Below are 22,834 nucleotides of genomic sequence, written 5' to 3'. Positions count from 1 at the left end.
AAGCTTTCTCTGAAAGGATACACCATTTTCTTTGATTATCTCCTTCCTGCTATTTCATTAGATTCTCAGCTGTGCAAGTATTTTTAGTTCTTTTTATTGTTTTTCTCAAAGTCTTTATGTCACCGAATTAAGTAGCAATAGCTGGCAGCAGAAGAAACTATCTAGGTCTTTTGGCTTATGGTTTCTTAGAAGGTGATTCCATTTGGCACCTCTGTTTTGCATCTTGACACCTAATGACATGAAATAAATGATTGAATGATTTGATTTAGGGAACACCTAAGGTACTTTCCCCCCCCCCCCCTAAAAAGCAGTTTTTAAAATGTTTTACTAAATACTTTATTATCAAATATTTTTATATGTTAAATTGCTGCTAGTTGTCCCAGCCTTCACATGTTGGCAGACTGGAACCTAGTTATAGAGAACAGGGCTACAGTGTACCTTGGCTGGCCTCAAGTGTCACTGGAGCTGCATGAGTGACTGACCTTGAGCAAGTCAAGGAACAAGGGTTTGGGCTCAGTGGCCTGAAAGGCACATTCCAACCCAAAGATCCTGCATCATGCCCATTTTCCCTGTTAACTCCCTCACCCAGCATCCAAACAACTCCAACAACAAATCTCCAGGCTGAATGCATGTGGGGGGCGAATCTTTGCAAACCCAATTAGTCTGAATATGGAGTTAGTAAGGTTCTGTGTCAGTACTGGGTTAGGGGTGGTTTTGGCTGTGGAGGAGGAAAAGTCATAAGCTGTGTCTTTGGAGTTAGGCCTCCCTGAGGCCCGTTCTGGTCATCTAGGAGCCGGGTGAAAGCCAGTGGCCTCTGTGTCACTGAGATGACCTGAGAAAGGTTGGAGAGCCCTTCCTTTTTTTTTCTGCGGGCCAAGAGTATGTGTCATGGAGAAATGCAGGCCCTGATCTACATGAGAAACCAGATGGCCTCAGTGAGGTATTTTGGGGAAGGAAGCTGTATCTTGCAATACTCATTTGCAGCTTCTTATTTCTAACTCTGGAGACAATGTTTGATTATGGAGTATTATTTTAGAAGTCTTAAAAACATTATGGTCCATAGATAGTGTTTCTTTAAGTAGATAAGATCAAGATAGAAGCCTGTCTTACTTATTTCACTGTTAATACTTATTATAATACTAGAGGCCCAGTGCATGATTGAATCATGCACGTGTAGGGTCCCCTACACGCTTTCGCTTTCGATCACGGGGGAGCTGGGTGCCTGTCCGCTGGTGCACCAGGCCTTTCGGAAGCCTCTGGCATGGCGAAGGCTTCTGAAAGGCCTGGTGCCTGAGCGGACAGGCACCCAGCTCCCCCGCTTTTGATGGTCTGCGGCGGGACGTGAGCTCGCTGCCCCAGAGGCCCCTTCTGTGCCGCAGCACAGCCATGGCGCAGACGCTGAGCTCGAGCCGCCGCTGGCAACGCGAGCTCAGTGTTTCGCTGGCCCAATCGGCCACCCCGAGTCCCGCCCCCCCGTACCTCCTGGCCAATCGCGGGCATAGTGAAGGTACGGTCAATTTGCATATTTGTCTATTATTAGGTAGGATCAGGAATACAGTGATTTTTGTCTCTTTTTTTTTATTACTCCAAAATGTAATTCACTGCTTGTACATGTCTGAACACCTTTTTTAGATAGCCTATATACCTTCAGGTGTTTTACACTTTTAAATAAAGGCTGTCCTTTGATTTTATTTTTCTAGAGATCCTTGGATTAGGTTGGAAAGGTAAAAATAGATACCAGCCCAGACAATGTGGCTCAGGGGTTGAGCATCAACCTATGAACCAGGAGATCAGGGTTTAATTCCCAGTCAGGGCACATGTGTCTGGCTTGCAGGCTCGATCCCCAGTGTGGGGTGTGCAGAAGGCAACCAATCAGTGATTCTCTCTCATCATTGATGTTTTTAATCTCTCTCTCCCTCTCCCTTCCTCTCTGAATCAATAAAAATATACATATATATTTTTAAAAAATAGATATCAGGTGGAGAAACATTCTCTGAATTCTCTTTGAACAGAGCCTGTTGTTCACCACAGTTATCTTACTGTGTTATGATCATTTCTAATTCTATATCTCCTCCCACCTGACCTTGGGTTGAACACTGAGAAAGAGCTCTGGATCAGTTTATTTCTAACTTCAAATATGATCTATAACCCATTGTAGCCTGACTCCATAAGTGTTGAATAAGTGCTAAAAGCCATGTAAAATGCATAGCTTTGGATGGAATCAGATGCCTGCCTTTTTAAAAAAGTGCTGAAATTGGTGCCTTTTCTTCTTTTAAAACAGTAAGTTTATTGTATGGAGAGTAATATGTATTTTCTGTTTAGTATGAGGGAAATATTCAGAAATAATTGAAACATTTTATAAGTAAGTAGTATATTTTATGATTTTATTACTATTAATTGAAGCCAGCCTAAAGTTGTCCTTGTAAACACTTTGGGTCCCTAAGCAACAGTAAAAATTCAGAGGAAATGAAAGATGACAGGAAGGCATAAAGAAGATGAAAGAATCAGAGGCTTTATATGGCCTATAGAATAGTCTGCTCCTGAAAATTAGAACACAGTTACTTTTTTATCTGCAATTCGAGAAACTGAAAGCTCTAAAAATGGAGAGTTTTTTTCTCATAACTCATTGGTGGCAACACCTGACTAGAACTTAACAATGCAGCTGATTGTCCTTATCTCATCTGGTTAGTCAAATATAGAAACCACATATTTGTTTATAGTGTTGGAAGTCTTACATAATATGTAATACATGTTTTAAGAACCATATTTTCTTCCTAAAATCTGAAAAATTCTGAATTCTTAAACACATCTGGCCCAAAGGAGTTTAAATAGGGAATTGGGACCTATTCATATATACAAATTATTCTGGTAGAGCAGAAGTGATCAGAGACATGGGAAAGGTGCTGTTGGCTTTCACAGATGGGAGGATTGGTTCATTCAACAAATATTTGAGTATTTACTATGGGCCAAGTTCTCTGCTAGGTTGTGGATTACAAATGTGAAAAGACAGATGTGTTTTTTGCTATACAGAAACCAGGAAAGTTTAAAATACTGGAGTTAAGGAAACACTGCAGATAAAAAGGAAGGAAGACCTCTATTAAGGCGATGGCAATAATGGAGAGGAAAGGGCCTGTGTGGATCTATTGCTAAGATAGAATTGACTGATTGGGCTACTAATAATGCTAGAAAAACAAAAGGAATGAGAAAGAGACAGCTAATGCAGAAGTGCTGAGCTGCATGACTGAGGATTTTGATTGTGTTACTAGGAGGTGAAACATGAGAGAGCAGTTTATGAGAAAAGATGGAAAGCTGTGGTACCCAAACTGTAGCAGCCCAAGATCTGGCCTAGGTTGTGGGAACTGTTCACAACCAGAGACAGAACTGGAAACCATGTTCATGGAACTATTAGTTGGAACTCAGAGCATTAGCTTTGCTACTCTGCTTTGTGGCACACAGGAGGGAATAGAAGGAAGTCTTTGTTGATCCTACAAGGTTATTTGCTGTTCATGGTTTATACAATAACTAGAGGCCTGGTGCATGAAATTCGTGCATGGGGGCAGGGGGGGGGTGGAGAATGTGTCCCTCAGCCCAGCCTGCACCCTCTTGAATCTAGGACCCCTAGAGGGATGTCCAACTGCCTATTAAACAGGCAGTTGGACATCCCTCTCACAATCCAGGACTGCTGGCTCCCAGCCACTCGCCTGCCTGCCTGCCTGATTGCCCCTAACTGCTTCTGCCTGCTGGCCTGATCACCCCCTAATCACTCCCCTGCCAGCCTGATTGACGCCTAACTGCTCCCCTGCCAGCCCGATTGCCCTTAACTGCCCTCCCCTGCCGGCCTGGTTACACCTAACTGCCCTCCCCTGCCATCCTGGTCGCCCCTAACTATCCTCCCCATGCAGGCCTAGTTGCCCACAACTGCCCTCTCCTGCTGGCCCAGTAACTCCTAACTGCCCTCCCCTGCCAGCCTGGTTGCTCCCAACTGCCTTCCCCTGCTGGCCTGGTCGCCCCAACTGCCCTCCCCTGCAGGCCCAGTCACCCCAAACTGCCATCCTCTGTCAGCCCGGTCACCCCTAACTGCCCTCCACTGCAGGCCTGATCACCCCCAACTCCCCTCCCCTGCAGGCCTGGTCCCCCCCAGCTGCCTACCCCGGCAGGCCTGGTCCCCCCCAACTGCCCTCCCCTGCAGGCCTGGTCCCCCCCAACTGCCCTCCCTTGCAGGCCTGGTCCCCCCCAACTGCCCTCCTCTGCCAGCCCGGTCACCCCTAACTGCCCTCCCTTGCAGGCCTGGTCCCCCCCAGCTGCCCTCCCCTGCAGGCCTGGGTCCCCCCCAACTGTCCTCCCCTTCAGGCCTGGTCACCCCCAACTGCCCTCCTGTGCCAGCCATCATGTGGCGGCCATCTTGTGTCCACATGGGGGCGGCCATCTTTGACCATATGGGGGTGGCCATCTTGTGTGTTGGAGTGACTGTCAATTTGCATATTACTCTTTTATTAGATTACTCTTTTATTAGATAGGATGGTTCTAGTATTTCCATTTTTCTCTAAATAAAGTGAGCATCTTAGAATTTGACCAACAATTTTTATTTATTTATTTTTAATTTAATCTTTATTGTTCAGATTATTACAATTGTTCCTCCTTTTCCTCCATAGCTCCCCTCCACCCGGTTCCCATCCCACCCTCTGCTCTTACCCCCCACCCACTGCCCTTATCCATAGGTGTACTATTTTTGTCCAGTCGCTTCCCGCATCCCCTACACCCCTTTCCCCCTGAGAATTGTCAGTCCACTCCCTTTCTATGCCCATGATTCTTTTATATTCACCAGTTTATTCTGTTCATCAGGTTTTTTTATTCACTTGCTTTTTAGATTCACTTGTTGATAGATATGTATTTGTTGTTCATAATTTTTATTTTTACCTTTTTATTCTTCTTCCTCTTCTTAAAGAATACTTTCAGCATTTCATATAATACTGATTTGGTGGTGATGAACTCCTTTAGCTTTTTCTTATCTGTGAAGCTCTTTATCTGACCTTCAATTCTGAATGATAGCTTTGCTGGGTAGAGTAATCTTGGTTGTAGGTTCTTGCTATTCATCACTTTGAATATTTCTTGCCACTCGTGTCTGGCCTGCATAGTTTCTGTTGAGAAATCAGCTGACAGTCATATGGGTGCTCCCTTGTAGGTAACTAACTGTTTTTCTCTTGCTGCTTTTAAGATTCTCTCTTTGTCTTTTGCTCTTGGCATTTTAATTATGATGTGTCTTGGTGTGGTCCTCTTTGGATTCTTTTTGTTTGGGGTTCTCTGCGCTTCCTGGACTTGTAAGTCTATTTCTTTCACCAGGTAGGGGAAGTTTTCAGTCATTATTTCTTCAAATAGGTTTTCAGTATCTTGCTCTCTCTCTTCTTCTGGCACCCCCATAATTCAGATGTTGGTACGCTTGAAGTTGTCCCAGAGGCTCCTTACACCATCTTCATATTTTTGGATTCTTTTTTCTTTTTGCTCTTTGGTTGGGTGTTTTTTGCTTCTTTGTATTTCAAATCTTTGACTTGATTCTTGCGATCCTCTAGTCTGCTGTTGGATCTCTGTATATTATTCTTTATTTCAGTCAGTGTATGCTTAATTTCTAGTTGGTCCTTTTTCATATCCTCGAGGGTCTCACTAAATTTATCGGCAGTTTCTAGAATATTCTTTGAAAACCTTATAACCGTGGTTTTGAACTCTATATCCAGTAATTTACTTTCCTCCATTTCTTTCATGTGTGACCTGTTTCTTTGTCTCTGCATTTTGGCTGCTTCCCTGTGTTGATAGAGTGGCTTTGTGTGCAAGGTGTCCTATAGGGCCCAGTGGCTCAGCCTCCCCAATTACCTGAGGTGGACACTCTTGGTGCACCCCTTTGTGGGCTATGTGCACAGTCTTATTGTAGTTAAGCCTTGATTGTTGTTGGTATCACTGGGAGGAATTGACCTCCAGGCCAATTGGCTGTGAGGATCAGCTGTGTCTTCGCTGGGAGAACTTCTGTGCTGGAGACACCCTTATGAGACAATACTTGCAAAAGCCTCTGTGCTCAGCTTGGATGGGGCGGAGTCTCAGGTCAGAGCAGACAGCATTGGTTTCCTGTCAGCCCTGCCCTAATAGGCCCCTGTGTCTCAGTGTCCCGTGGTAATCACTGTAAGCACCTCTGAGAGAAAGCCGCCCTCGAGTTCTGCCTGCTGCCAGACAGTCCAGTTTCTCCCCGAATGAGCCTGGGTCCCCAGATTCTTTCCCGGAACTGGAATTCTGCACAGTCAGGAGCTTTTTTCTCCCTCCCGCTTGAGAAAGCCAGCCGCGTACTCAGTTGCCAGCCCTCTCCGAGCTTGCGCCTCAGTACCTCTGCCTCCTGCAGCTCCTGTGAGTCTCAGTGTGCTTTTCTCTTTACATCTAGTTGTAGAATTTCCACTCAGCCAACCTTCCTGTGGTTCTGGATTATGTCCATTTTGTCTTTTAGTTGTAGTTTTGAAATTGTTGTGCGAGGCAGCAGTTTAGGTGTTTACCTATGTCGCCATCTTGGTTTCTCTGACGAACAATTTTTAAATATAAAATTTGTTATAACTCTAGACATGAATGTTGCCCTGTGTTCCCAAATAAGATTTGTTTATTGTTTGATTATATCTAATAGCTGTAAAGTAGTTGTAAAACTGAAACTTTTGACAAAGACAGATTTATTTTCATGTAATAATGATACACTGTTACGGAGTAAAAAATATATTTGTGTTCCTTAGGATGATAGGTTTAAACTGGTTGGCATTGAGCAATTTGGTTGTTTTTCTCCTAAAGAAAATTTGGTTTCCTTTTACATATTTGTAATCTTTTCCATTATAGGAACATAATTGGATTTTGCATTTATATAGCAAGATTATAGAAATACTATGCATTATTGCTGAAATAATGTTAGCTGAGTAATAAAGTGAGTTGGCTTTTTTAAAATGTGTACTGTAACTAATGGTGTAGTGCTAAGTCTACCTATTTGGCCTAAATCCAGGCATCCATTATGCACTGTGTAACAATGAATGGATGTTAGAGGTGTTTTATTTTGCATGTTAGAAGTCATCTGTTTTGGATCTTTGAAATTTGCCAGAATGTGGTAGAATATGTACAGTTTGGGCACCTGCCATTCATTTAAGATCAGAATACATTCATGCTTGAGGATACCGTTAGCTCTTGGGTTGCTGCTCATGTTGTAGTGGTTGAAACAGAAACCCCTGTAGGGTTTCTCAGCGTGGATATAAATGAAATCTTAAGGGTGTTGGTTCCATATTTAGGGTTGGGATCCAAATGAGCATCTCATGTATTTATAGACAAGATTTGAAAGATGATCTTTGGAAAGAAGATGCTGTCCAGTCTAGGATGGGGACCTACTTGTTTGAGAGGCGTCTGCTTGAGGTTATTCTTTCCCTTAGCAACAGTTGCTGCTTCTTCTCTTACCATCACAACCCCTTACTGTTTGCCACGTGCATTTACACACAGATTACTTAAAACTATTATGGATTTTCATTTTTCTGTGTGTGTTATTCATTTTAATAATATCTTTTCATAGTTTTTTTTTATTTTGAAATAATTTCAGGCTTACAGAAAAATTGCAGGAATAATATAGAGAATGTATATCTGTCCTTCACCCAGTTTCTTCAAATTAACATTTTATTCCATTTTCTTATTTATTGTACATATTATTGTTTTTTTGAAGCATTTGAAAGTAACTTGCAGACACAATGTCTCTTTATCCCAAATAATGTGGTAGCATCCCCTAAGAATGCTTTCTTATATGTATGCATAGAATAATTATCAATATCAGGAAATTAACATTAATACAGTATTATTTAATCTACAGACCTTATTCATATTTCACAAATTTCCTCAGTAATGTCCTTTATAGCAAAGGAATAACAATAGTAATAACAATAACAAAATAGAAATGAAGAAAGGAAAAGTAAGAACTGCTCGGGTCCAATGTTGGATCATATATTGCATTTAGTTGTCAGGTCTCTAGTCTCCGTTAACGTGGACGAATTCCTCAGTCTGTTTTTATTTTCTAGGAGACAATAGTCTCCATTAACCTGGATGAATTCCTCAGTCTGTTTTTATTTTCTAGGACATTGACATATTTGAAGAGTAGAGGCCACTTATGTTGTAGAATGTTCCTCAGTTTATATTTATTTGATGTTTCTTCATGATTATTAGAATTTATTAACTTTTGGCAGGAATAGCAAAAAAGTGTTGTGTCCTTCTTAGTGTGATTCAAAAAAAATATTTACTTTTATCTTAAGTTTTTGTTTGTTGTCATTATTTTTATAGAGATGCTTCTTCCAGGTGCTTTTTAATCAGCCATTTAACAGATAGTTACTAAGTACTTTCTATTCAAGGAATCATAAGTGGGTATAAAGACTAGATGCTCTTGTTTCAGCAAAGAATTTATAATCTTAAGGGGAGAAGGTATCCACAAAACAACTTCTTTCTCCCAGGGTATCCCTTTGTGATTTGTAAGGTCCATATCCTAAGACCTTCGAAGATCTCCAAGTTTCCAAATGCCGTGTGCTCATCTAACACCTTTCCCTCCCCCGTTAAATGCTGTAATGTATAACTGAACTTTTTATGGACTCCTTTAGAGCCATAATGACTATATAAATACAAAGCTAAAATCATTTTATAAAGCTTTTAAAATAAATTGTACAACTAAGATAAAATATATACAATCTGTTTCTTCATTTTAATTTAAGATTAGCTGTTACCTTACAGGTGTCTGTAAACTCAAAGTGATGGTGGCAGGTGATGATTCTCCCCAAGAGGCAAGTTGTAGACTGTGACCTGAGCCACTGCAGAACTGAAAGTTTCACCCCTTTACCTCAACTTTGTGTATCTTGCTAAGAACTTTCCCCATCTTAGCGCTCTTTTATTTTATCAATATTAGTTTCTAGATTTCCACCGAAGACAGTTTTATTGCTTTACAAAGGTCATGGCTATGAAGTAGCACGTAAAACCAGGTGAGTGAGAGGGCAGGCAGACAGCTAAGAACCTTCATTAGCTAAGAGGCTTGCTACCACTCTTTAGTAGTGAGATGAGTGTGGTACAGTTTTATTCCTGAGCAAGACTAGTATGTACAGTGGGCCTTAGAAATACTAGTGAATAATTAAACCATGAATGTTGTTTTTGAATGCTAGGGGTTTGCTTCCCTTTAGAGTCCTTCCTTTCTCCCTTCTTCATTCCCCATTCTCCCTGTCTTCTTCCCTCTTTTCCTCCCTTTCTTTCCTTTTCACTATAGTACAAATATACATGAAAATACATTCATAACATGTAAGTTTCAATAAGAACAGTCTATGCTTTTCATGCCTCACTTGTAGTACCTTGCCTATTGTCTGACACCCACAGTAGAAGCAATGAAGTGAGTGAATGAAGTATACAAAGCAGAGAGGTTCCCTTCCCGTAGCCCTTTCCCCTCCCCAAGATAACCATTACTATCAAATTATATTTTTAGTTTAGTTGGTAACGTTCTCTTTTGTGGAAAGTTAGAGTGATTTGATTTTCTCTTTGGAGCAAGGCTTGGTTAAACAGAATGTAGTTAAGCACTGTGGGTTTTTCTTACGTATGTGTAGCTTTTCCTTGACCCTAAATTGGGAGTGCCCTATACACCTTAGGGAGAGTGATGTGACTGCAGCTCCTTCACTGTAGCAAGATAAATCACCTTCAGCAGGCTGAAGCTGGAGTAGAATCGGGTTGCTGGCTCACTGGTATCACTCATATATATGATAATTAAAACTTTTTCAAGTGGAACTATGGCATGAAGCTCTATACATGTGATACAGGGAGCAATGAAGGTAAAGGTCTAATAGTTTTTCTAGTTACCCAGCCTGGGGCACTTAATTCTTCTGTCAAAAACATTTAATGGAAAAGGAGTAAATTTTAATGTTTACTCACAATAATTAAGGCAATAAATATTTTATAAAATCAAAACAAAACTAATTAGAATATTTTTAAAACATTTATGTTGACTATCTTGATGAATTCAGGTATTTGAAAGGAGATTATAGTATGTATTCCTTTCCCCAACATTCAACTCTTTTAAAATTCAGCTTCCTCCTTTGTTGAGTATTTGAACCTAAAGGCTGTAACCATATAAACTTCACCAACTTAATTTCCTTATATTATTCCACATTAAAATGTTTCTGTTGTGTAAACTTCTTCACTGAGGAAAAATACTGTTTTCACTTTTTGGAGAATTCTTTATAAAAAGGCCACCTCAAAAAATAAAGGATTAAAAACATTTTTTTCCAAATGGCAAGTGATATCTAATTTAGAATAAATAGGCAGCACATTAACTTGGAAACTGTAAAAATATCTGTATTTTAGTTGGTTTATTTTACTCTATATTGTGAAGAAAATATGACCCACATTGTTTTTTTACTATTTTCCGTAGCTGTTGACCTAAAAAATGGTACTGGAAAAGTATATCAAGGCCCTGCAAAAGGCTCTGCTGACGTAACAATCACACTTTCAGATGATGATTTCATTGGTGTAGTCCTGGGCAAGCTTGACCCTCAAAAGGTAATATTCGTAAAATGTTCATTTTTCTCTTTATTATTGCTTTCTGTTTGACAATTGCAGTTTTTAGCTGACTTCCAAATTCTGATTTATAAGGCAGAGTCATAGAACTCTGAAGAAGACACAGTTGATACCAATATCTGAGTTGACAGATCATGAATTTTTCTGGTAGAGTTTCAACTGACACATTTTAAAACTGAACTTTTGGTGGAATTCTTTAGCATATCAATAATATAAAACCCACATCTACACTTTGTATTATATTAGGTCATTAATTCAAAGGTGAAAAACCCTATGATATTAGATATTTCATAAAATTAGACATTTATTCCTGATATATGATTAAGAATTTGTCTTAATCATCATTGAAAATTGGAAATAGAAGGATAGAGTATAACAGCTAGTGTCTTATTTTTTTAATATATATTTTTATTGATTTTAAAGAAAGGAAGGGAAAAAGATAGAGAGATAGAAACATCTGTGAGATTGAATCATTGATTGGCTGCCTCCTGCACACCCTCTACTGGGAACCAAGCCTGCAACCCAGGCATGTGCCCTGGCTGGGAATTGAACTATGACCTCCTGGTTCATGGGCCAATGCTCAACCACTGAGCCACACTGGCCGGGCACTAGTGTCTTATTGAAGGTGAAACAGTTAGAGTCAGACATTATAGTGGAAAACCATGATTAAGACAAGAGTGCCATTTCTGACTATGATGAGTTAGTATTGTTTTGAAACTTTTGGCCCAATCTACAAACACACAAAATTAAAGTAACTGATGTAGCAGTTCGAATGGAGTAGAATAAAAAAAATTGTTATTTTCAAATCATGATTATGTAGCTAGAAATCTCAAGAGAGTCAACTAGTTGGTTCTTAGAATAGAGGAGTTCAAAGAAGTGGTTAAATGCACAATAACTATTTAAAATAGTTTTCACATAGCAGCAAAACCAGCTAAAGATAAAATTTTAAAAAATTAGTTTATAATTACAACCTAAACTAAAAAACACGAATGACCACCCTAATAAGAAAGTGCAGTGCTTATTTGAAGAAAACTATAGAACCTTACAAGGAACAGAGTAATTTGAATAAATGGAAAATGTTCGTTTTTTCTGGATAGAAAGACTAATTTAAAAAGAATTGTAAAATAATTTGAAAAGAATTGTCAGGTAGTACAGTAAAGTATATGTTCTTTGTCATCAGATATATCTGAGTTTAAATCTTAGCCCTGCCACTTACTCTCTAAACTTCAATTTCCTTATTGGTAAAATGAATGATTATAATCCCAAAGCATTGTGATGATAACTAAATCCAATAGTATATGTGAAGAGCTTAGTAAGTACTTGGTACTGAATGAGTTCTCAGATTATTCCTTCCCAGGAATTTATTTAGTACCTATTCATATTCAAGTTCTAGGGGTGGCTAAGATAAGATAGTGCCCCAACTGTGCGGAGCTTAGTTCTAGAGGTGAGTGGAAAAGAAATATAATTTCAGGTATGAAGAAAAATAAGTCTGGGTAATGGATTAGGGTGATGGTTGGCAAACTTTCTGTATAGGGTCCCATTGTAAATATTTTAGGCTTTGCAGGCCACATGGTCTCTGTTTTACCCACTCAGTTCTGCTGTTGTAGCATTAACATAGCCATAGATCATATGTGAACAAATGGATGTGGCTGTATTCCAGTGTAACTTTACTTACACAACAGACAGCAGAGTAGTATTGGCCCACAGGCTCTAGTTTGCCAACCCTGGATTACAGTGTGACAGGATAGAGGAACTATCCTACCTAATAAAATAGTAATATGCAAATTGACTGCACCTTCGCTATGCCCAAGCCACGCCCACCAGCCAAAGCCACACCCGCCAGCCAATCAGGGCGAGTATGCAAATTACCCAACAAAGATGGCGGTTAATTTGCATACTCTGAGGGAGGGAGGAGTGAAGACTGAAGACAACTTAGAAGGAAGAGGGAGGAAAAGCGGAAAGCAAGGTGGCTGCCAGAGGGAAAGTCCGGGCGGGGCGGAGCGAAGCGGGGCGGGCAGCAGTGGCGAGCGGATGCAGGCTCGGAGGCCGCAACGGCAGCAGCAGCAGCGGCAGCACACGCGGCCTCAGCGGCCGCTTGCAGGATTCTTCCTGCAAATGGGCTACTAGTTTTAGATAAGGTTGTCCAAAACAGCCTGAACAAAGTGAGGGCTGAGCTGTAAGGTTAAGGAAACAGCCAGTGCAGAGGCTTGAGGCAGGAGTAGGATTACGTAATAAGTGTATGTAACTGTGAGGAGGCCAGTGATAGTAAATGAGCAGTGGGGAGAGTGGGAGGATGTGAGATGGGAGAATAGGCCAAGGCTGGATCACACAGGACTCTATAGAGCTTGGTAAGGAGTTCAGGTCTTATGTGTGAATGGAAGCCACTGAGCTGTGGAATGACAGCATCTGCTGAGTGGAAATTGCCTTTGGGGGAGAGAATAGGTAATTAAGAGTTCTTTTTTAGATATATTATACTTGAGATGTCTGTATATAAAGATTAAATGTAGGATTAAGGAAACATTTATATAATTGCTAGGAATAACAGACCTTTGGGGGAAAATGGATTATTCAGTGAATGATACTGGGCAGCTGCTTAGGAAATGGTAGTGCTTTATGTTATTCCATATATCTAAGTCAATACCATACTGAATGGAATTGTGTAAAAAATAAAAGCAGAAGCAAAAACTTGATGAAAACCTAGGTATTTCTTATTCTTAATGATAATCTTTAGAAAAATGCTAATTAATATCAGGGGTTTTCTAAACTCATTTGGTTCTATTGCCTTCTCTCCAACCTCAATGCTATTTATCATCATTATAAATGTACAGTTGGCCCTCTATACCCAGGTTTCACATCCATGGTAGCGGAGGCCTGACTGTAAATTTATTGAAAAAAACCTGCATATAAGTCCACCTGCACAGTTAAAACCCATGCTGTTCAAGGACTAATGTATTTTATTTAACTCAGTACATTCAAGTATTTCAACATGGAATCAATATTAAAAATAATGATGAAATATTTTATATCCTTTTTAAAAATACTAACTCTTTAAAATCCCGTGTGTATTTTATCCTCATAGTACATCTCAGCCAGGACTAACGATATGTCAGGTGCTCAGTAGCCACATGTGCTAGTGGCTACTTTATTGTACAGCACAGGTTTAAACATTCTGTCTTGACTTTGTTCTTCTGCCCTTTCTTATCTGACTTCTGCATCTGATACTATTGTTGTGAAGGTCACTGATGACCACTGTTTTACTAATTCCAATGAATATTTCTATATGTCTTACTCAACTTTCCAGGAACATTCAACTCATTTGATCATCAATTGCTTGAAATAATTTATTTCATCCCTTGACTTTCATGACACCATATTCTCCTGTTTTGCTTCCTTCATCTTTAGCTATTCCTGACCTTCTTTGATACCTTCTACCCCATCCATTAAATTTTGGTGTTTTTCAGGGTTCATTTCACAGCTCTTTTCTAAAGAACACTCTCCTTAAATAGTCTATGCATCCTATAGTATTTAAAGCCGTTTATAAGTTGACAACTCACAGATTTATTTATTTATTTTTATTGATTTCAGAGAGGAAGGGAGAGAGAAAGATAGAAACATCAATGGTAAGAGAGAATCATTGATTGGCTGCCTACTGGGGATTGAGCCCACACACAGGCATGTGCCCTTGACCAGAATTGAACCTGGGACCCTTCAGTCCACAGGCCAATGCTCTATCCATTGAGCCAAACCAGCTAGGGTGACAGCTCACAGATTTAAATGTCTCACTCAGTTGTCTTCTCGGAGTTCCATAGTGATAGAATCAGCTCCCTACTTGACCTCTTGAATAGGAAATCTACTGGCATCTCAAACTTACTATGTCTGTGTCCAGTGTAGAACTCAATGATTTAATTTTCTCCATAGTCTTTCCCTTTTCAGGAAATGGCAGCATCATCTCTAACCAAATTTATATGCTCAGTAATATAAGAATTGTCTTGGCTTCCTTCTATACCTCTGTATCCTTTCTGTACTTAATCCTGCCTGATCTTTCTCTCAAAAATATACCTTAAATTCATCTTCTCTTCACCACAAGGGATATCACCAGGATCCAAGCATCCATCATCTCACCTGGCTTACTAAAGAGCTTCCTAACTGGTCTTACTGCTCCCAGTCTTAAAGTCTGTGCTTACATTTTATTTTTTGGTTCCCCTACTATAATATGCGCTCCATAAGAACAGGGAGATATGTCTATGTTGAAGCCTAGAATATTGCCTAGTATACTGTAGTCATCAGTTAATACTTGAGTAGGTGAAGGCAGAGATAGAAATAAGGAACAAAATTCAATAGCAGTAGTTTAGACTGTGTAGAAATTAAAAGCTTCTGCATGTCAGACTTCATAAGGTATTCCCTTTAACCTAGGAAAAAATAAAGATGATGATACACAGTATGGTGGTATCTATAACCTATAAAAAATTCTGGAAAGCTGTAAGACCTCAATAGAAAAAAATGGGCAAAAGATGTGAACCAGTAATTAATGAAAGAAATAGAAATGACTAATATACATAAGAGAAACTATTGATTTTTCCAAGCATCTAAAACAAATTAAAGTATGTCATTTTGCTTTGGATTTTCAAAAATTAAGAAAATAGTATTGTTAAGGTTGGGGTAAGAGAATTCCCATGTAGCTGGAAAGAGTTTTAATTTGGTGTTGTCTTTCTCAGAGGTTCTTCCTTTATGGCGACTCATTGTCTTAGTGCTTCTTGCATGGCAGTCCTAGGCCAAAAGAAATGCCTAATAATTCAGTTTATTAAGAAGTTAAGTCCAGCCGAAACCGGTTTGGCTCAGTGGATAGAGCGTCGGCCTGCGGACTCAAGGGTCCCAGGTTCGACTCTGGTCTAGGGCATGTACCTTGGTTGCGGGCACATCCCCAGTAGGAGGTGTGCAGGAGGCAACTGATCGATGTTTCTCTCTCATCGATGTTTCTAACTCTCTATCCCTCTCTCTTCCTCTCTGTGAAAAATCAATAAAATATATTAAAAAAAAAAGAAGTTAAGTCCAAACAAGAGTAGTTTTTCATGTTGTAGTTTTTTTTATATTTGACCAATTTTTAAATACTCCTTAGTGTCCCTGTGGGTTTGCTGAGATGCTCTGGGGTCCCTCAGTGTATATTTTGGAAACTATGGCAATATGGAGGTGTGGTTAAGAACCTTATGTAAGAAATATCATGATTTAGTAATTCTTCTAGGAATCTATTATAAGAAAATAAATAAGAACTAAGATTTATGTACACATTTTTTCCACTCAGTAAGAACCACCATATATTGGTGTTTTTATTTCAAAAAACTAGGTGTTCTTATTTTGGGCTGTAAGTCCTCTCAGATGTTAGTACCTGTAAACAGGCCTCAGTACTGACTCCTCCTCTGCAGGCACGCAGACTGTCGTTCCTGTAACTGTACAGTGAAGCAGTCTTAGTTTAGAAGTTCCAGTCTCCAGTTTGAATATCCAGCACTTAATCCTGATTGAACGAGTTCTCCCTGATTTTTTCTGGGATAAAAAGTTTAAGTAGTTTTAGCTTTTCCTCCAGCTGATGAGGGTTTGCTTCTGACATTAATAAGCAGGAGACATTGTTGAGCAAAGAACACCTGAGTTCAAGAGTCGGCCTTCCTTCTTGTTGGCTTGTGGCCTCGAGCAGGTTATCTAAGCTGTCTGAGCCTCAGTTTCTTATCTGTCACCCGGGGCTGAGAATTGCTGTTATGCCCACTTTAAGCTGATGGATGTGCTTCTGAAGTAAGATTATATTTGTAGGGCTGCTTTATAATGTTAAGTGTACATAATGTTAAGTGTATTTTATAATGTAGTTAAAAATCTAAGGACTTCTTTTTATTTCCCATTCTGTGTTATTTTCTCAATAAGCGATAAAAACTGATTTATTATTTTTATTTTACTCATAAGGAACTTGACATTGAGGAGAAACTTAAGCACTTGCACAACTTCCTCTGTCAGGTCAGATACAGAGGTGACAGGAGCTCTTAGTGTTTGAACACGACAGCCTTTCGCTTGATAATAATGGGCTTGCTGTGCTCTTACCACATGTCAAACTCTCAGCTAGGCACTTTGCACACTATTTCATTTAACTCACACAACAAGGCTGCATGATTTAGGTACTGCTGTCCTGCCCATATAGATGAGGAGGCTGGAGCTCAGAGAGGTTATGGAATCTCTCCAAGCTCAGCTTTCTAGTAAGTGGCAGAGCCTAGATTTTAACCCAGGCATTCTAATGCTAGAGCCCAGGATCTACTCACTACTTTGTTATCTACCTTCTTTTATCGTTATGTGGCTTTCTAGTTCATGAAGACGTAATGTATATTTTTAATCTGCTTTTAAAAGTTCTGAATTTAATATTTTAATTGTTAGGAACACAGTAAAGCCTTTTTTATTTACATATTCTCAAATTCATGTTTAAGAGCATAGATTAAAGCTAGAAGCATAGTTTGAAGCAGAACTCCCAGATCTGTCAGTTCAAATAAATTAGTCTGTGGTTTTCTAAAATACACAGGAGTCTATTTTTTTCTTAGCTGTCTAAAACTATAATCATTAAACTATCATTGCTAGATAAAAGTTGCCTTTGTTGCCAAGAGTTAACTCAATTGTATTCAGCCTCAACAATGACCTTTTTTTTTTTTTTTAACAGTGATCTTTTAAAAATACAAATAAAATGTAACGTGGTAAAGTTTGGTACTCTTTTCCCTCTTCTTTCCAGGCATTCTTCAGTGGCAAACTGAAGGCCAGAGGGAACATCATGCTGAGCCAGAAGCTTCAGACGATTTTTAAAGACTATGCCAAGCTCTGAAGGACATGCTCCACTGTGAACAAAAGTAGAAGAAAACTCTCTTCACCCTAATACACAAAACCGATTCAGCAAAAGTGATCAAAACTAAGATGCAGAAGAAATTGCTTAACATTTTCAGATTTCAGATAACTTTTCAGATTTTCATTTTCTACTAATTTTTCATGTTATCATTATTTTTACAAGGGACTGTAAAATAGCACATAATTATCCTTCCTAGATCTTATCTTCATAATAAAAATTTTTCATTAAAGTCTAGTATCCTTAGAATTGTTAATAGCTTTATACGTTGAAAAGAAAATTAAATGAGTAAAGGCCACATTGATGCCTTTTGCACTTTTTGTTACTTTCTCTTCTGTAATTAATTGAAACCCTGGTTTTAATATGAATTTTCATACATGTACTCATTTTTCATACTTTGCTATAGTAGATAGTATTCTGCTTTAAGGCAAGAGAAAGGTCTTTTGTGTTCTCAAATAGTTTTCTTTCTTCCTCTCCCCCTTTAGCTGTAAAGTCTTTACTGTCATCTAATGCTTGTAAGTCTACCAAATATATAGCTTTCTTGCTTAATTGTTAAACTTAAATTGTAAGATGTTCACTAGCAAGTACTGTCATATCATTATTTCCCCAACCTTTAGCTCAGATGATGAATGCTGAGAAAATGCTCTCTGATGGTGTGGCTGCAGAGGTAATGAGAAAGTGCATGGGTGCCCAGGCCAGGGAGAGGGTACGTTTCAGTCATGGAGCACAGCTGAGCAGGGTATGTGTGGGTGGGTGAGTTCTCCAGGGAGAGGACTGAGACGAAGATTTAGGGGCAGGAAGTTTATTTAGAAGTGTGCTTTGGATCAGCGCATAGAGAAGGTGGTGGGGGTAAACAAAGGAGGCAGGGCTAGGCAGAGGGAGAAGTTACACTATGGTGCTTGTACCACATGCCTTCAGCAGATACTTTAAGGAGCTCAGAAGCTGGGATGGCCTTCAGACTTGTCCTGAGCTAACAAGTTACTGGTTAGAACCTGCCCTGTGGAGGGGCCATGACCTTGGGCAAAGCAGCAGAGCAGTTCCTGGAGTGTGCTTATAGTCAGTTGATTATCTTCCCTGCAGCTGAGGGGATGTTTTCAGTCCTGAATAGGGCTTCTGGGAGCCCTCAGCACAGTACTTTGCTTCAGGGAATAAGATTGAGGGAATCAGAGTTCAGGAATCAAGAGAGAAGGTCTCAGAAATTTAGAATTTTAGTGTTTAGCACAGTGCTAGAACATACTACAGGACCTCAATGTATTATTGTTGATTTAATGAATGAGCACAATATATAGAAGGCATAGAAGAAAAGTTACATATTTGGCAATTATGCTTTGGTCTTTTGAACTTTGTATGGTGTCTTAAAATTAACTTTAATTCACAGTGATCCATTGTTATGCCAACTAAATTTAAAAAAAACAATGGCAGTATTTTAATGGTGGTCTTTTATAATAGTTATTATCCCCGTTGAGCTTGGAAAAGCTTAATGTCCTTCTAAATAGAAAAATCATATTAAAATTAGTCAGATGCCACCACACATTAATGAATGTGTTGAATCTAGACCTTAGGTGTTTAAGACATGTTAAGAAAGTGATTTATTTTGTTGTTGCTAATCCTCACATAAGGATATTTTTCCATTGATTTTTAAGAGAGTGGAAGGGAGGGAGAAAGGTGGTGGGGAGGAGAGAGAGAGAGAGATCAATGTGAGAGAGACATACTGATTGGTTGCCTCCCGCACGCACCCCAACCCAGGGCTAAGGATCAAACCTGCAAAGCAGGTACATGCCCTTGACTGGGAATCAAACCTGCAACCTTTCAGTGAGTGGGTCAACAGTCTAACCACTGAGCACATTGGCAGGGCAAGAAAGCGATGTTTTAATTATCGTACTAACCTCTCTGTTAATCTTCAAAGGTCAGAGAGACACTGGTATCTAGATTTAGCAGCAGCTTTGTTATTGGTCCTCCTACTCCTTAACCTTTCTATAATAGTTAATATTGAATTCACCATCCTTCTTAATTTGTTACTTTCTATCTTCTAATGAGAAATATATTAACTTCTTAAGGAGCTTGTGAGTTAATCTCTCTTGTCTCTTGTAATTTTCTCTGTCTACCTATTTTTTCATGATTTTTGATCAAGGTTTCAGCCTCCTCTTTTCAGGAGACATTTTCTTCCTGGATCATTCAATCTACTCATATCTTCAGCCATTACCTAAGTGCTCATAACGCCCAATCTGTATCTTTAGCTTTGATCTTTCCATAATTCCACAGTTCCATCCACAGTTTCAAATCATTACTAGACTGCTGTCATAGTTACTGCAGACAAATGTCCAAAGTAAATGTGATCTTCTTCTTTACCCCTAAATCTGTGTCTTTTTCTGTTTTTGTCTTAGTTAAAAGCATCACCTTTTGCCTAAATGAAGAAACCAGTCATTTTTTACTTCTCTCTTCCTCATACCCCATATTTAATCCATCACCAGCTTTTGTCTTTTCTACTTCCTGAATATTTATGGATTTTATTCTCTGATACCACTTCCCAAGTGTGCCCTTATATGTGACAGCTCATTTTAATAGCTTTCCAGTCTTTTACTGCCTACCCTCACCACCCATCAGAGGGGCCTTCTGAACATGTGGCTTCTCCACTGAGAAATCTGTGATGGTCATCTTACTGTCAGCCTCTTAACATGGTTGATGGTTGCATCAGTTGGTATTCTTTCAGTTGGAAGTAATAAAACCAGTTCAAATAGGCATAACAGAATTTATGCACATAACTGAAGGGTAGGGCTGGCTTTGAAGGGGCTTGACCCAGCAATTCAGTGTTATCTAGGCGCAATTCTTTGCCATCTCTGCCTGCTCTATCCGCCAGCTCCACGTGGTACTCCTGGAAGCTCCAGGTTATTCCTGTTGTGGTTACAAGAAGGCAGCCACCAGGTACAGCGTCACAGTCCCATCCCAAGTCAACCTGCAGAAGGACAGCACTGGGTTATCTCAGAAGCCCAGTGAAGTTCTCACCTGGTTTCACTGGCTGTGCTGGGTTAAAAGCCAACCCCTGAGCCCATCACTGTAGCCAGAGATGTTGGATGTACTGATTGACCATTGTATGTAGCTAAGGATGAAGTGTTGGGGAGCCCCAAGACTTCCCCCAGTTTGGGTGGTTTGCTGGGAGGACTCAGAGGACTCAGCATTTAGTCATACTCAAGATTATAATTTATTAAGTTAACACAAACTAAAATCAGAAAAGGGAAAAGGCGTCACGGGGTGGAAGTCCAGAGGAGATCAGGTAGAGGCTTTGAGAGTTCTCTCCCCATGGAGTTACAGAGGACCTGCTTACTTCCCCAGCATCAAACTGTGGCAGTAGGTATGACACGTCTACCAAGACTCAGCGTCCAAGGCTTTAACTGGGAGCTTGGTCACATAGGCTTCTCCAGAGCATCTACCAAAATTCTAGACTCCTAGAAGGAAAGCAGGTACTTTAATGTAAGCCACATTGTTTGTACAGTTTGGGCACAGGTTCCCCCTATTCTCAGTGAGGGCACGGTGGGAACCTTCCTGAAATCTATAAGTTCCCAGGTGCCAGCCAAGGGCCAACCTTGCACGCAAACCTTTCTAAGGACAGCAGTCTCAGACCTGCCACCTTAACTTTTCTGCCCTGATAGGATCAGCCACACCCAAACTACATGGGCAGAGAGAGAATCAGGTGATATCAGGGAGTTTAGGGTACAAGGGATCCAAGGCAGAAATACCTGCCCCAAAGGCTCATTCGCTCTCCTAAACTGCTTTTTACCTCCTCGCCTGGTCAACAGCCCTATCTCCTTAAGCCTCCCAGTGTGCCGCTGTGCACAGCTGTTTTTTACCAACACTGGTAGGGAAACCTCTGACTTCTCACAGAACTTTTGATCTGTATTTTAAAGCAAATAACCTGAGAAAGCTGATTTTTATATTGGAGAGAAATAGATATGAGAGACAATCCATTTAACAATACTATTACCCTAACATTAATTTTGTTCTTTAGCAAATATTGCAGCAAAACTAAATGATAATCCAATCCACTGAAATTCTGAAGTTGAGAAGCCTCAAAAGCTGAGAGTGATAGAAAGTGATTTTTTCTGAAGAGCAGAAGATTTTATTAGGTCAGTGTGGACTAAGCTATTTAAGAGGGGAAAGGAAAAAAAAAGAACATATTTAAAAACCTATAGGTAGGCAAAAGAGAAAAATTGCAAGCCTAAGTTAAAAATGAATCTAGGTTTATGTGTATGAACTGTATCTGCTGAAGTTACCTGGTAGGTAACATCTAGATGTCAGGGTTTAACTTAGCTTAAAAAATAAAGATAAACCCGAGGTGGGAAAATGTTGAGGCACAGAGCGTTTATAGCCTCACCCAGAGCACAGTTTTAAGAAGCTTGGCTGAATAACTTTTGAGTTCACAGCTGACAAGTATAAAAAAAATAGAGAAGTAGAAAGAGCTGCATGTTGCTGGGAGCAGTGGCTGGGGAAGTTTTTGAAGGCAGCGTGGAATAAGACAGAAAATTCAGCCAGAAAACCCAGACTGAAATGTATTACTTCCAGTAAGAATCCTGTGAAGGGAGGTCGAATAGCTCTCTATTCCTTAGTATCCGGAAGTTCCATCAGTAAAGGATAATGACTGATTAAATCAGGGCTCAACAAACATTTTCTGTAAAGGGCCAGATAGCAGATATTTTAGGCTTTGCAGTCCACATATGGTCTCTGTTGCATATTTATTTTTTAAATAGTTTTTTACAAATATAAAAAACCTGTACAAAAACAGGCCAGGGGCTAGATTTGGCCTGCAAGGTAGGACCAGAATTAAGGTGTTGAGAGCTCTGGTTGAGAAAACAAAACTTTAAAGTGTCATTTTTGTTTGCTTTGAATAATTATGAAAGTATGAACTCACCTGAATTATGGGAATATGAGAGGCTCTCTCCCACTGCACAGCACATCCCTGGCCCTGCTCCTCCCAGCCCACACATGCATTCTGTGGAGGTAACGTGTACTAGAGTCTAACTAGACCATGGTCCCAACATCCACTCGTTTTCAAACCAGCAACTCAGGTATCACCTTTTCATCCCCATCAACATTCATGAACCACCACCCTCTACAATACTGTTGTAGACATTTCATGTCTTCTGAATGGTTTCCTCACATTAAAACTGTTAGGAAGTGGAATTACTGGGTAAAAATGTAAGGGGAGCTTCATGACATCCTTTACAGCCTCCAAGTCCCCCCTGTGCCTATCATCCCACTTGGGGAGGTGAGGAAAGGAGAGCAAGCGTGGGTATCTTTAGGAATGGTGAGCTCTGACACAGAAAACAAAAGTGACAGCCTCTGTAAGTCAATGCAGGCTGACTCACAGTGCTTCGGTTCCTGGTGTTA

The 22,834-nt window shown here is 39.9% G+C and overlaps 1 protein-coding gene across 1 annotated transcript in view; it reads left to right on the top strand.

Moving 5' to 3' along the window:
• HSD17B4 (hydroxysteroid 17-beta dehydrogenase 4) overlaps nt 1-17,817 on the top strand; it is an 80,128-nt gene extending 62,311 nt beyond the window's left edge. Inside the window, exons 23-24 of the mRNA XM_079760069.1 lie at nt 10,445-10,572; nt 17,345-17,817. Of these exons, the coding sequence (XP_079616195.1) occupies nt 10,445-10,572; nt 17,345-17,434 (218 nt within the window). The 3' untranslated portion in view covers nt 17,435-17,817. The remainder of the gene's footprint in view (nt 1-10,444; nt 10,573-17,344) is intronic.
• The last annotated feature ends 5,017 nt before the right edge of the window (nt 17,818-22,834 follow it).

Source organism: Cnephaeus nilssonii (assembly GCF_951640355.1).
Source record: "Cnephaeus nilssonii genome assembly, chromosome: 2".
Classification (NCBI taxonomy): domain Eukaryota; kingdom Metazoa; phylum Chordata; class Mammalia; order Chiroptera; family Vespertilionidae; genus Cnephaeus; species Cnephaeus nilssonii.
Note: the sequence above shows the minus strand (reverse complement) of the source record. Positions and strands in the feature narration are given on the sequence as shown.